The sequence below is a fragment of the Ochotona princeps genome, chromosome 4 (assembly GCF_030435755.1).
Source record: "Ochotona princeps isolate mOchPri1 chromosome 4, mOchPri1.hap1, whole genome shotgun sequence".
Taxonomy (NCBI): domain Eukaryota; kingdom Metazoa; phylum Chordata; class Mammalia; order Lagomorpha; family Ochotonidae; genus Ochotona; species Ochotona princeps.
The window spans coordinates 9,163,319-9,177,628 of NC_080835.1; the positions used below are offsets into that span (position 1 = coordinate 9,163,319).

The 14,310-nt window shown below is 45.5% G+C and overlaps 1 protein-coding gene across 1 annotated transcript in view; it reads left to right on the top strand.

Annotated features, from left to right (window-relative positions):
• Positions 1-22: 22 nt before the first annotated feature.
• Positions 23-14,310, top strand: part of DDB1 (damage specific DNA binding protein 1) — a 32,272-nt gene continuing 17,984 nt past the window's right edge. The window contains exons 1-12 of the mRNA XM_004599316.4: positions 23-244; positions 1,203-1,351; positions 2,697-2,813; positions 3,119-3,340; positions 7,131-7,245; positions 7,661-7,758; positions 9,021-9,179; positions 9,739-9,822; positions 10,361-10,477; positions 11,036-11,138; positions 13,425-13,500; positions 13,596-13,704. Coding sequence (XP_004599373.1) covers positions 184-244; positions 1,203-1,351; positions 2,697-2,813; positions 3,119-3,340; positions 7,131-7,245; positions 7,661-7,758; positions 9,021-9,179; positions 9,739-9,822; positions 10,361-10,477; positions 11,036-11,138; positions 13,425-13,500; positions 13,596-13,704 — 1,410 coding nt within the window. The 5' untranslated portion in view covers positions 23-183. The remainder of the gene's footprint in view (positions 245-1,202; positions 1,352-2,696; positions 2,814-3,118; positions 3,341-7,130; positions 7,246-7,660; positions 7,759-9,020; positions 9,180-9,738; positions 9,823-10,360; positions 10,478-11,035; positions 11,139-13,424; positions 13,501-13,595; positions 13,705-14,310) is intronic.

The window sequence follows — 14,310 nt, forward strand, 5'->3', positions numbered from 1 at the left end:
CCCGTGGTGCCCCGCGTCCTGGACGCTCTGGGCTGCAACGTGTCTCTGGGGCGGAGGCAGCGGCAGAGGCAGTGGAGTTGGCTGTGTGCGGCTCGGGGCGTCGGGGGTCCGTCGGTCTCTTGCGTGGTCTCCGTCTGTTTGTCTTTGGCGGTTGGGTCCTGACGGGCCGCCTCAGGCCTCAACATGTCGTACAACTACGTGGTAACTGCGCAGAAGCCCACCGCCGTGAACGGCTGTGTGACCGGTGAGGCTTTTGGGGTTGGGGACCCGACGAGGGGACAGTGCGGGGAGCGGAGGCCTAGCGGGTGGCCGAGGAGGACTGGGCCCCCGGGAGGGGTTAGAAGCGGCTTTTGTAGGTCTCCTGTGGACAGGGCCCGGGCCCAGGGGCACCGAGAGCCAAGTGTTGATTGTTCCCCCCCGCCTGGGCCTGGGCTTGGCCCCCCTGTGGCTGAGGGAGAAGGGGCGGTCGGGATGGCGACTTTGGGGTCGGGCTTGGCTTGGGGCGGAGTCGCGGGGGCCCAAGGGGGGTGGAGGAGCGGGGGGCAGCCATGTCCACACGCGTTCGTCGGACTCAGCCTTCTACCCGGGGGCTGTTGTTTACGGGAAGGGCGTCGCAGGAGAAGAGGGTTGGGTTGGCCTTAAAGCCTGGTTGAGGGCGCCGATGTCCAGAACCCAGGACTGGTCCTGTGGAACGCACTTTCTTAGCTGACTATGCGGACCCCGAGCTTGGATGTTTTTGTAAATCCTAATTGGGGAGTCCCAGGTGGAAGTCGGTGGTTCAGACACCTGGAGGTGCCTAAGAGGGATAGTTAAGGGGAGAGTGCTGGGCTGCTATGGAGAAATCCGTGCGGTGCACAACCCCAGGGAATGCTTGTATTTTACCTGGAGAAGTGGAAGAGTTGAACTCTTTCAGGTGCGCTAGCTAGAGCGCACCTGAAATGTTTTGAGGGGAACAACACTGATTGTGGTAGGTCCTTCCGAGTTTCTTAGTATGATTAGGCAAGTAAGCTTAGTTTAATGTAGGTAGGGAGGGTCTTGGGGGGAGGGAAGGAGGTGCTGGAATTGGCCTGGGAGTGTAATGGCTGGAACTGGAGAAACAGGGAAATGAGAATTCGGGAGGGATTTAGGTGTAGGAAGTAGTGGCCTGAAAATTTTAGAAGACTGGCTCTGGCATCAGAAGTTAGAGGGTCTTTTCTTTTCAGGACACTTCACTTCAGCTGAAGACTTGAACCTGCTGATTGCCAAGAACACGAGGTTAGAGATCTATGTGGTCACCGCAGAGGGGCTTCGGCCCGTCAAGGAGGTGGGCATGTATGGGAAGATTGCTGTCATGGAGCTTTTCAGGCCCAAGGTAAGCCTGAGCTGGAACTAGACAGTGAGGGCAGAACTGTCGGTTGCAAGTGACTTTGTGTTATGTTAATACGATTGCCTGGGGTAGGTGAGTAAGGCTTAGCAGAGAAAGTGTTCAGTATGTTCTTAGAAAAAAAAAGTTTTTCATCTGCTTGAAACAGGGAGATACCGTCCATCTGCTGGTTCACTTCCCAAATGCCTTTGAGTGGCAGATTTTAGTGTATTCTTGAACAAGTTCCCTGAAAATGTTAGGGTAAAATTTTTGTAGTATTGAGTTCTTTAGGAAGTAGAAACTAAAACAGCTTGAGGTGGGTCGTCTAGTTGCCTAGTGATTCACAGTAGGCTCTAGAGTGGTAGTGGGTTTCTTGTCTCTTTAATCCTCACTTAAGGTTCCTTGCAGAACCTTGGTTTCTCAGTCTACAGAGTGAGGACAGCACGGTCCAATCCCCTAGGTAATCCCACAGATCCACATAGCAGGCATTCCTGTACTGTTAGGTTAACAGTGATCATCATCATTATAATTGAAGTGGTTATATTCATCGTGCCCTAACTGATTCTGACAAGAAAAAAGCAATGATTGGTTATTTAAAAAAAAAAAGATCTATCTATTTATTTATTTGAAAAATAGATTGGATTTATGGAGAAAAGGAGAGACAAAAAGACCTTTTATCCACTGGTTCACTCCCCGAATAACGGAGCTCCAGAGCTGAGCTGATCCAAAGCCAGGAGCCAGGAGCTTCTTCCTGGTCTCCCACGTGGGTGCCGGGGTCCCAAGGCTTTGGGCCATCCACTGCTTTCTCAGGCCATAAGTAGGGAGCTAGATGGGAAGTGGAGCAGCCAGGACATGAACTGGCACCCGTATGGGGTCCTGGTGCTTTGCGAAGTGAGGATTTAGCCATTGTGCTGTCACGCTGGACCCAATGTGTTGATTATTAAAGGGTTAATTATAACCCTTTGAGCAAGACATGCAATTTTGAAATCAGAGTTAAATAAGTAAGGTCCTCTTAGGTTCCATTGTTACTCTCTCCCCACATTTTTTCTGTATATACTTGGAGTAGAGTGGAGGAGGCATTGCGTTCATCTGTAAGAATTTGAATGGAAAGTTTGAGATTATCTTGAGATGGAAACGTATGAAGACAGAAGTTGTTTTGTGATAGTGAGGACTAGTTGTTTACAGCCTGAAGTTGGACCTTTTGTCCACACCCTGAGCATGTGAGTGTGCCTAGCTTACGCTGTAGTTTCTGGGAGAGGAGTTGAAAAGTTCTAAAGGCTTAAAGCATGTAAGGTCAAAACAGGTTGTTATTTTTAAAAAGAACTTGTTTTGATAGCGTGATGTTGGATTCCAGGGGGAGAACAAGGACCTGCTGTTTATCCTGACAGCGAAGTACAATGCCTGCATCCTGGAGTATAAGCAGAGCGGTGAGAGCATTGATATCATCACACGGGCCCACGGCAATGTCCAGGTGAGTGGCTGCCTCAGGATCCCGAGAATCATCCAGGGAGGACTGTCTTGATTCAGTGCCGTACATGAAGCGCAGGGGCCGACTTCTGTGTGATCACAGAAGCAAGGAGAAGGCACTGAGGGTTTGTTTTTTCTCTGAAGAGAGGACATCTGGGAATAGGGTAAGAAGATGCAGCATTTCAGAGACAGCTGTTCGCTGGCATTTGGACTCTACTACCTAGCCTTACTTTGTCCTGGGAGAGTGGTGCCTGGCGTGCTGTTACTCTGAGAGAGCTGAGTCTTCCTAATGCTGGTTTTGTTTCTCAGGACCGCATTGGCCGCCCCTCAGAGACTGGCATTATTGGCATCATTGACCCCGAGTGCCGGATGATTGGTCTGAGACTCTACGATGGCCTCTTCAAGGTCATTCCACTAGATCGAGACAATAAAGAGCTGAAGGCCTTCAACATCCGCCTGGAGGAGTTGCATGTTATTGACGTCAAGTTCCTATATGGGTGCCAAGCACCTACCATTTGCTTTGTCTACCAGGTACTGGATTGGGAAGAGAAAGGGAAAAATTGTGATTTGACCTGATGGGAACTGGTTTTTGCTTCTCAGAATTTCTCTGTATGGTAGTAAAGTGTTTAATGTATGTTTTTCTAAAATGTTTTAAACCATACAATTAATGTGAGATACTGCTTGCTTCCTCAAGGTCCTAGTACTTAGTCTGCAGGCAGCCAGCTGTCTGGACCTTAGCAGATTATACTGGTGTGGGCCTTGGAGATTTTATACGGTGACCCAGTTTATACTTTGTCTCTGTTACTAGCGTGCAAGGGGATTAAGATTTAGCAGTGGAGACATGATATAGAAATTGCCTTTGTAGGCAAAGATAAAGGGTCTTGGGGATGTCGTCTTTGTATCTTCTAGGAAGGAGAAGTCTGTTTTCACTAGCACTCTGGTGACTGGCTGGCTGAGGACTTCTAGTTTAGTTCATGCCTAAAACTTCAGCAGGGCTGATCCTGGGCAGCTGTTGTCTGGCCTAGATCTGTGACAAACATGCCAGTGTCTTGATAAAATCAGCCTTTTAGCAACGGCCCTGCAGCCCGAGGTCATTTCTCCTGCCTGTGTTTGATACAGGATGGAAGGACGTGATAATCCGGTTCCATGCAGTGTGTGGACGCATAACAACCGTCTTAAGTGGTGGAATGCAGGTGTATTTTTGTTTCTTGTCACAGTAAATGATGAAATTGAAACTTGTTTAGGAGATTTTGTTTGATTTTATTAATCAGAAAATGAACTAAGGTTTATTTATTTATTTGAAAGTTCCTTCAGAGAGGGGAGGGACAGATCTTCCATCTACTGGATCAGGTGGAAACCAGGAGCCCAAGCTCTTGGGGCATCCTCTGCTGCTTTCCCAGGTGCATTTTTTTAGTGGTCTGGATTGGAAATGGAGCAGCTGAGCAGCTGGGACTTGAACTGGATCTCATGGGATGCTGGCATCACAGGCAGAGGTGTAACCTGTTGTGCTACAATGCTGGCTGTTGATTAATCGAGAATTACTGTTACCAGCCTCAGGTCTGCGGTTGTGACAGTCTTCACTTTTGTATGTGTGTCTTGGGCCCAAACCTACTTTTTTTTGAAGATTGATTTGTTTGGGGCTGGCATTGTGGTGTAGAAGATTGAAGCCATCACCTGCATGATGTGATGGATGCCTCTCACTTGACTTTTTGTCAAGTTGGCTCTTACCCTTATTCCTTGATGGGAAAATAATTTTATCCACTCAAAAATAACTGTTTCTTATGCTACAATTTTGATCTGACAAATATTTAGGTACTTGCATGTTCTCTTATTGAGTGTTTCATTACTTTCAGTAACAGTGATTAATATGTTATATCCCTGTCCTAAAGCACATTGTTGAATTCCTTGAATTCTTTGGCTTTTGTTGAAGCCCTCTTCCACTGACTGAACCTAGCTACCTCTGTGTCTGCCCTTTCACTTGTTAAAGGTGACTTTAGACTCTTAAATGCAGCTTTAGGACCAGCATGATTCAGAAAAAAAGGTATGGAAGTGTTGATAGTGAGAGGACTGAATATATATGTATTTCATATTTTATTGTGTAATCTCTAAGGTAAGGAAAAGTCCTATTAGTAAAAATGTTTTGAAGATTTTATGGGAAATGCAGATTTATAGAGAGGAGGAGAGGCAGAAAGATCTTCTGTCTGCTGGTTCACACCCAGATGGCCACAATGGGAGCTGAGCCAATCTGAAGCCAGGATCCAGGAGCTTCTTTTGGGTCTCCTACGTGGGTGCAGGATCCCAAGGCTTTGGGCTATCCTCTACTGCTTTCTCAGACCATGGCACTGGGCCCGCTATTAGTACATTTTTTTAAACATTTATTTTTATTAGAAAGTCGGATATACAGAGGGGAGGAGAGATAGAGAGGAAGATCTTCCATCCACTGGTTCGCTCCCCAAATGGCTGCAATGGCTGAAGCTGCGCCAATCTGAAGCCAGGAGTCAGGAGCTTCTTCCAGGTCTCCCATGCAGGTGTAAGGTCCCAAGGCTTTAGGCTGTCCTCTCCTGCTTTCCCAGACCACAAGCAGGGAGCTGGATGGAAGCAGGGCTGCCGGGATTAGAACCGGTGCCCATATGGGATCCTGGTGCATGCAAGATGAGGACTTTAGCCACTGGGCTGATCTTTTTTAAGGAAGATTTATTTATTTGAAAGAGTTACATAGAGAATAACATAGAGGATCTTCTGTCTACTGGCTCATTTCCCAAATGGCTAAAGAAAAAACACCCATGTGGGTGCAGGGACCCGAGTACTTGAGCCATCTGCTGATGCTTTCCTAAGTGCATTAGCAAGGAATTGATCAGAAGTGGGGCGGCTGGGACTCAAACTGGCATCCATATGGGTTATCAGCACTGTGGATGGCAGCTTTGCATGCTATACCACATTGCCTTCCTGTGCTGAAGATGTTTTTTTTAACATTAGAGGAGCATTATGTTCTGTTCTCCCAACTGTCATTCTTTTTTTTTTTTTCATTTAAAAAATTTTCTCCTCCCCTCAATTTCCATCCCCCCCAATTGATTTTTCCCATAATGTCACAGCTCTTCATAAGGAGTTACAATTCCATTAGTCTGCTATTTAAGTGTGCCCTGACATTGCTGGTACAGACTATGTCAAACAATCCATCATCCCATTGTCTAGATATATCCAACACTTTTGTTGGGAGTCCATCTTTTGTTTGGAAGCAGATGCATGTTGCATTATGTCTTCACATCTGGATTTGGTAGTCTCTGTTACTGCACCACTATACATTCCAATTTGCACGATGGATTCCTTATATTAGAACATATGGTATTTGTCTTTTTGGGATTGACATATTTCACTGAGCGTAATGGTCTCTAATTGGAAGTTGTATAATTTCATTCTTTGTAGTGGCTGAATAATATTCCATGGAGTAGATGTACCACAGTTTCTTTAGCTACTCCTCTTTGGCTGGGCATCTTGGGTGTTTCCATGTCTCTGCTATTGTAGGTTGTGCTGCTGTAAATATATGATTACAGATACACTTCTATTATGTAGTTCTAATTTCTTTTGGGTATATTGCTAGGAGTGGGATAGCTGGGTCCCAACTGTCATTCTTTATCAATGCTTCTTTTTTAAAAAATATATATATAATTTATTTATTTTTATTGGAAAGTCAGATATACAGAGAGGAGGAGAGACAGGAAGATTTCCCGTCCGATGATTCACTCCCCAAGTGAGCGCAACGTCCGGTGCTGCGCTGATCCAAAGCCAGGAACCTAGAACCTTCTCCAGGTCTTCCACGCAGGTGCAGTTCTAAGGCTTTGTGCTGTCCTCGACTGCTTTCCCAGGCCACAAGCAGGGAGCTGAGTGGGAAATGGAGCCCATATGGGATCCTGGCGCATTCAAGGCGAGGACTTTAACCACTTGGCCACCGTGCTGGGCCCTTTATCAGTGCTTCTAAGAACTGTGTCTCACCATTTTTTATTCTCTTTGATTTATGTTAATATGGTTTTCTGTTTTGTACATTGAGGCCATGGAACACACACACACACACACACAGAGTATTTTGTACTTGGTATACTGTCTCAAGTTGATTTTTCAAGTTCATTAAACTTGGTTCAATTAGAAACAGATCTGAGGTTCTAACGGTTTACACAAAAATTAATCACAGGCTGGACTGGTGATTGACAGCTTATTAGTAGATGGGCTTAAATGACAGCATTGTCAGATGCTGAGTAGTGTTGCTGTCAGGACACCAGCTTGTCTCACCCTTCCTCGGGGCTAACCATTCCACTTCTCCTCCCAGGACCCTCAAGGGCGGCACGTCAAAACCTATGAGGTGTCCCTTCGGGAGAAGGAATTCAACAAGGGCCCTTGGAAACAGGAAAACGTAGAAGCTGAAGCCTCCATGGTGATTGCAGGTTGGTGGGCATCTCCCGAACGTTTGCCTATGCCCCAAGTCTGGGTCAGATTCCTACACTTTGCTCCCTCCTCAGTGCCTCATTTCAGTACTCAGTACCCAAATTGAATGTGTTTGATTTTGCTTTTTCCATTTTTGTCTTTGAGTTGTTTTTCAATGTTCCAACCCCCCAGAGGTACAGCTTTGCTTTCATTTGGTGCAGAAATTGACCATAAAGCATTAAGACTGTTTATGGGATGCTGGCACTGTGGGTGGCAGCTTTACTTGGTACGGCACAATGTGGGCCCCTTGGTGTTCTTTTAAAATCATGATTTGTATTAAAATTTGCCTCAGGGCTAGCTGCACCAATGCCCTTGGCACCTCTGCTCAGCAGCGCAGCTGGTGCTGAACGTTCTGATGTTATCTTTGTCTTACAGTCCCAGAGCCCTTTGGAGGGGCCATCATCATTGGACAGGAATCCATCACTTACCACAATGGTGACAAGTACCTGGCGATTGCACCTCCTATCATCAAGGTGAGTGCTTTCTTTCATATTATCCTGCCTTCCATCTTTTTTCCTCGCTGTGCTCCTTCTTTTCTCCTAGTTTGTCAACAGAGATTTCATGGCTTGTTGTCACACAGCTACTGTGTCTGGACTTTGGGAATATAGATTGATGACCTGATTTGGTTAGACACAGCTTGCTTGCTAACCCAGCAAAATAATAAAGTAGGTTTACTTGGTGCACATGTTTGGCTCAGCAATTAAGGAGCTGATTGGGACACCTATAAACCATCTTGGAGTGCTTGGGTTTGATTCCTGGATCCACTTCCAATTCTAGCTTCCTGCTTATATGTACCTTGAGAAGCAGCAGGTGATGGCTTAGATATTTGGATCCCGCTACCCTGTGAGAGACCCACATTGAGTTTCATCCTGGCCCAGCCCTGGCTCTTGCAGGCATTTGAGTAATGAACCAGTGGATAGAAGATCTCTGTCTCTGCGTCTTACAAATAAATAGATTTATTTCGCATTGACTGGGTCAACTTTAGGAAGGGAAAATGTTGGGGAAATTTTTTTTAATTAATTTATTTTTTATTGGAAAGACAGATTTATAGAGAAAAGGAGAGAGACAGAAGAAAATCTTTCATCTGCTGGTTCACTCCTCAACCAGCTGCAATGGCCAGAGCTGATCTGATCTGATCTGAAGCCAGGAGCTTTCTCCAGGTCTCCCATGCAGGGGCAGGGTCCCAAGGCTTTGGCCTGTCTTCTGCTGTTTTCCCTGGCCACAAGCAGGGAGCTGGATGGGAAGTGGAGCAGCCAGGATATGAACTGGAGCCCATATGGGATCCTGGCACATGCAAGACGAGGACTTTAGCCACTAGGCCATCACATGAGGCTCAGAAATTCTATTAATTGCTTTCAGTGCATAAATGATATAAAGTAATAGTGATAAATTATAGACTTTAAAAGTTGGTATAAAGATTTCAAGCCTTAAACTTTCTGTTTGTAAAAATGAAACCTTAAAAGCTTAACTTTTTCTGTCATTGAGGATAAGGAACAATATGTATGGTAGTGTTTGTAGTCTATTGAGTACTTAGAGCTGCCTCCTATTCTATATGTATCATTTTTCCAGTAGAATTTGAGCAAACCTTTAAGGTAGTATTTGAGCTCCTCAGAAAATTAAAAGTAAAAGCTGTCCATTTCCCACCATCTGTATGTTGTGTATGCAGACCATAGCGTTTGCTTCCTGATTGTGGAAGATACTGCGTCTGTAAAGGTTATTCCTTTCCTGTTGGCAGCAAAGCACAATCGTGTGCCACAACCGAGTGGACCCCAATGGTTCTCGATACCTGCTGGGCGACATGGAAGGGCGGCTCTTCATGCTGCTTTTGGAAAAGGAGGAACAGATGGACGGCACCGTCACCCTCAAGGATCTCCGTGTGGAACTCCTTGGAGAGGTAGGCTTGTTCCTGTTCCTCCACACTTTTTCCAGGTGTGGAGTCCTGGACCTTGACTCTGAAAATTATGTTAACACTTGACCAAAAAAAAAAATGTTGGTTCTGATGTGGAAGTTGATATTTGAATGAGTTAGAGCTGGGAGAAGCTCTCGGGCCTCTGGGCACTACCACCTCAAGCCTTGACAGAAAGGAAAACAGAAGGATACAGTATGAGATTTATCTTCTGCTAAGTTCCGCTAAGAGGTCCCCCAAAGCTTAATACTTACCAGTGTGTGTGTGTTTTGGAAGTTTCCAGTTAGTTTGTGGAGACTAGAGTAACTGTGACCAAATAAACACCTGAAAACTTGCTAAAAGGTGCACTTTCCTGTGTGTGGGAGTGAGCTAAATGAGAAGTCTGGAGACTTCAGAAATCTGTGACTTGGGAATGTGGCGTGGATAGCCGTTTCCTCTGTTGGACCTGTGGGAGGCCTTTTCTCAGCAGGTGTCTCCGAGGGGGAAGAACTCTGGCTCCCACGGAGTGTCTATCCTGATTTCTTTGGCGCCCTCCCTTTTCTTCCAGACCTCTATTGCTGAGTGCTTGACGTACCTTGATAATGGAGTTGTCTTTGTTGGGTCTCGCCTGGGTGACTCCCAGCTTGTGAAGGTGAGAAGACATTTTGTTTTATTTTGTTCTTTCTGAGTTTTTTTTTTCTTCTGTTCTCACATTTTCTTTATCAATTTTTTATTGTTTCTTCAGTTTACCTGCCTCCCTGCTATCCACCTTACAACTTGGCTCATTTAATATCTATCCCCTAAAACACAGCAAAACAAAACAGCGAAACATCTTACTGTCTACCTAGCTTGTTCTAATGGCTCCTTTAGCAGACATGCCGGTTGAGTTACTGGCTGCTGTCAATACATAGTTGAATATAATGGATTCCCTGTAGAATGTGGTGATTTTGGACCTTAAACCTGCACAAAAAGGCACATGAACAGCTTACATTAACTTCTAAAAAATCATTGCTAGCTTGTTAGGAGGTCATTTGTAGGACAGTTATGTCACTTAACAGTCCCTTTCTAGAAATGTCCAAGGAGCACAGTAGTGGAGCTAACAGGTTTGAGAATTTCTTTTGGACATTAGCCATCTTTCTGCTGTGGTTTGTTAGGATTATTCCAGCACTAATTTTGTTGTTTCTTTTTAGCTCAACGTTGACAGCAACGAACAAGGCTCGTATGTAGTAGCCATGGAAACTTTTACTAATTTAGGACCCATTGTGGATATGTGTGTGGTGGACCTGGAGAGGCAGGGCCAGGGCCAGGTAAGGGTCATCTTGGGAATGAATGTTGGGAATGTACACTCAACCTGTGGCCTCCTGGCTTTGCTAATCAAGGGTGGAAAGTGTGTGCTGAAGATGCTTTTAAGAGCCTCACTCAGTAATCCCCAGGATGTAAGAATAACTGCCATCTATTGATTGCCTATCTTGCCCTGTCAAGCACTTATTTGTATACATTGATCATAGGAACACCCTGTTAGAAAGCTGTTAGACAGCCACTCTTGGCCATGTCCTAAGTGAGGAAATGTACGGATTAGGATCATTAAGCAATTTGCCCAGTGTCATCTAACAAATGGCAGGGATGTCTGGCTCTGGGCGCTATACTCGGATAGACTCAGTTGCAAGGATCTAAGCAAGCTTACTAGGAGCAGTGGTGGGAGCTCATAGTTCCTTGGAGGAGGATGTCTTGTCTTGGTAAGTTTGAGAGACTTGGGAAATCAGTGACTGCTGGGTCTGCGTCTTTTAACTTGCTTACTTTCTGGGCATCAGTGATTGCTCTGGTCTCTTGAGGGGGTTACTCAGAAACCTTTTCTCTACTTGCAGCTGGTCACTTGCTCTGGTGCTTTTAAGGAAGGTTCCTTGCGGATCATCCGGAATGGAATCGGAATCCATGAACACGCCAGCATTGACTTACCAGGCATCAAAGGTAGCCTTTTGGTGGGTTTAGGGTACAGGTCTTACTTGAGTGACTGGCCTCTTATTTTCTTTCAAGTCTTTTTTTTTTTTTAAGATTTATTTATTTTTATTGGAAAGGCAGATATACAGAGAGGAGGAGAGACAGAGAGGAAGATCTTCCATTTGCTAATTCACTCCAAGTAGTTGCTGTTGCTGGAGCTGAGCCGATCCAAAACCAGGAGCCCAGAGCTTCTGGCTCTCTCATGCGGATATAGGGTCCCAAGGCTTTAGACTGTCCTTGACTGCTTTCCCAGACCACAAGTAGGGAGCTGGATGGGAATTGGGGCCACCAGGATTAGAATTGGAGCCCATATGGGATCCTGGTGTGTATAAGGTGAGGACTTTAGCCAGTAGACTACTAGGCTACTCTGTCTTGCTCTCTTTTAAGTCTTGAAGACATTGTGGTAGCAGCTAGTGGAAGATAGATGAAATGAATAGTTAAAAAATGTAGAGCAGATCAACTGGTAGAAGCTTAAACATATTTCAAAGCTCAAAAGTTAACTGAAAAATATTGTTGGTCAAAACTGGGTAGTAGGGACCTGAGCGGTGTGGTGGGTTAAAGCCGTTGCCTGCGATGCTGGCTTCCCATATCGGTGCTGGTTTGAGTCCTGGTTCTTGTACTGCCAGTCTGATTCTGAGTGTGGCTCAAGTCCTCAGGACTGTGCATCCACATGGAAGACCTGGAAGAAGCTCCTAGCTCCTGGCTTTGGTCAGGCTCAGCCCTGGCCGTGTGGCCACTTGGGGAGTAAAGCAGCAGATGGGAGATCTCTCTTCTCCTTCCCTTTCTCTGTAACTGCCTTTCAAATACATAAAATAACTTTAAAACAAAGCAAAAACAAAATAGTTACATTTGATGTGGATGGAAGAGAGCTAATAGCACCTGAAAAGAAGCATCGGACTGTAAGTATTATAGAAAGATGTAATTTTTAAAAAAGATTTATTTATTTTTTATTTGAACGGCAGATTCACAGAGAAGGAAAAAGATTTTTCCATCCACTGGTTCAGTCTCCAAATGGCCAGCAGCTTGGAGCTTCTTCAGGGTTTCCCATGTGGATTCAGGGAACCAAGAACTTAGGCCATCTTTTTCTGCTTTCCCAGGGCCATCCAGGAAGCTGAATTAGAATTGGCACAGCTGGAACATGAACTGGTGCCCATGTGGGATGCCGGCAATGTAGAGGCAGCTTTACCTACTGAACTGCAGTGCCGAGCTGCCTGTGTAGTTTTTCTCATAATGTGTATTTTTTTTTTTTAAAGATTTTATTTATTTTATTACAAAGTCAGATATACAGAGAGGAGGAGAGACAGAGAGGAAGATCTTCCCTCCGATGATTCACTCCCCAAGTGAGCCGCAACAGCCGGTGCTGCGCCGATCCGATGCCGGGAACCAGGAACCTCTTCCAGGTCTCCCACATGGGTGCAGGGTCCCAATGCATTGGGCCGTCCTCGACTGCTTTCCCAGGCCACAAGCAGGGAGCTGGATGGGAAGTGGAGCGCCGGGATTAGAACCGGCGCCCATATGGGATCCTGGGGCGTTCAAGATGAGGACTTTAGCCACTAGACCACGCTGCAGGCCCATAATGTGTATTATCCATGAGCTTTCTTAAGACCCCCTTATGGGGCTTGGCAGCATGGCCTAGTGGCTAAGGTCCTCGCCTTGATCCCATATGGCCGCTGGTTCTAATCCCGGCAGCTCCACTTCCTCTCTATCTCTCCTCCTCTCAGTGTATCTGACTTTGTAATAAAAATAAAATAAATCTTTAAAAAAAAAAAAAAAAAAAAAAAAAAAAAAAAAGACCCCCTTATGTACACTGATTTCAAGATTTTCCTTTTTGCAACAGGTCTTTTTCGTTTTCCACAGACTTTTTGACATCTGCTTTTTGTTACATGAAAAACCAAGGGCACACACAGTGTATGATTAGCTATTTTACACTGGTATTTTATAATGTATTTTTTAAAAAAAATTGGAAAGATAAAAAATGTATGGATCACTTATCTGAGTTGTGGGTTAAAGATCAAGGTGTGAAAGTGAGAAATGGAAAAATTCTCCAATCTAAAATAAAAATTTAAAGTATCAGGGTCTAAATAGTTTTGAAAATCTCTTAACTTCTTTAGTCTTAAAAGGAGGAAGGAGCAGGAAGGGATTTCAGCTCAGGAATATGACTCTGGGATTTATACTCGTCCTGGGAGTGTGTGGGACACGTGTGCAAGCTAGGTGTTAGTCTGTGGTTTGCATCTCAATCCTGGTTTCTTGTTGCAGGCTTGTGGCCGCTGCGGTCTGACCCCAGCCATGACACTGATGACACTCTGGTGCTCTCTTTTGTGGGCCAGACCAGGTAAGGGTGGGGCTTGTGCCCGCTTTAGGTGCTGGTGTCAAGGTTGGGAGGCGTGGAGGCGCTCCCAGGCTGACCGAGACTTCTCTCTGTTGCAGAGTTCTCATGTTAAATGGAGAGGAAGTGGAGGAAACTGAACTGATGGGTTTTGTGGATGATCAGCAGACTTTCTTCTGTGGCAATGTGGCTCACCAACAACTTATCCAGGTAATAACTGAGAAGGGGTAGACTTTCACCACTTACTTAATTTGACTTAGAGTGAGTTACAGAGCCCCCCCTGGATTTCAAAACAATCAAAAAACTTGTTGCCCAGCTGGTAAGACCTCTGCCTGCAATGCCAGCCTCCCATGTGAGTGCCGTTCTGAGACTTAGGTGCAACCTGGCTGCTCCACTTCTGATTCAGTTCCCTGCTAATGTGCCTGGGAAAGCAGTGGAAGATGGTCCAAGTGCTTGGATTCTTGTACCCATGTGGGAGACCCAGAAGAAGCTCAGGGCTCCTGGCCTCAGCCTGGCACTGTCTAAGCAGTTAGACATGTGTGTGTGTGCGCGCGCACACATGCACACATCTTCCTCCTGTTGGTTCACTTACTAAATGATTGAAGTAACTGGGAAACTGGACCGGAGCCAGGTTGAATCAGGAGTCAAGGCCCTCCTTCAGGTCTTCCACAAGAGTGGCAGATGCCCAAACACCTGGTTCATTTTCTGCTGCCTTCCCAGGTATATTCACAGGTTGCTCAGTCAGAAGTAGAGCATTTGGGCCTTGAACCCATGTCCAATGTACAAAATACATTTTGTAATGTATTTTGTAATGTG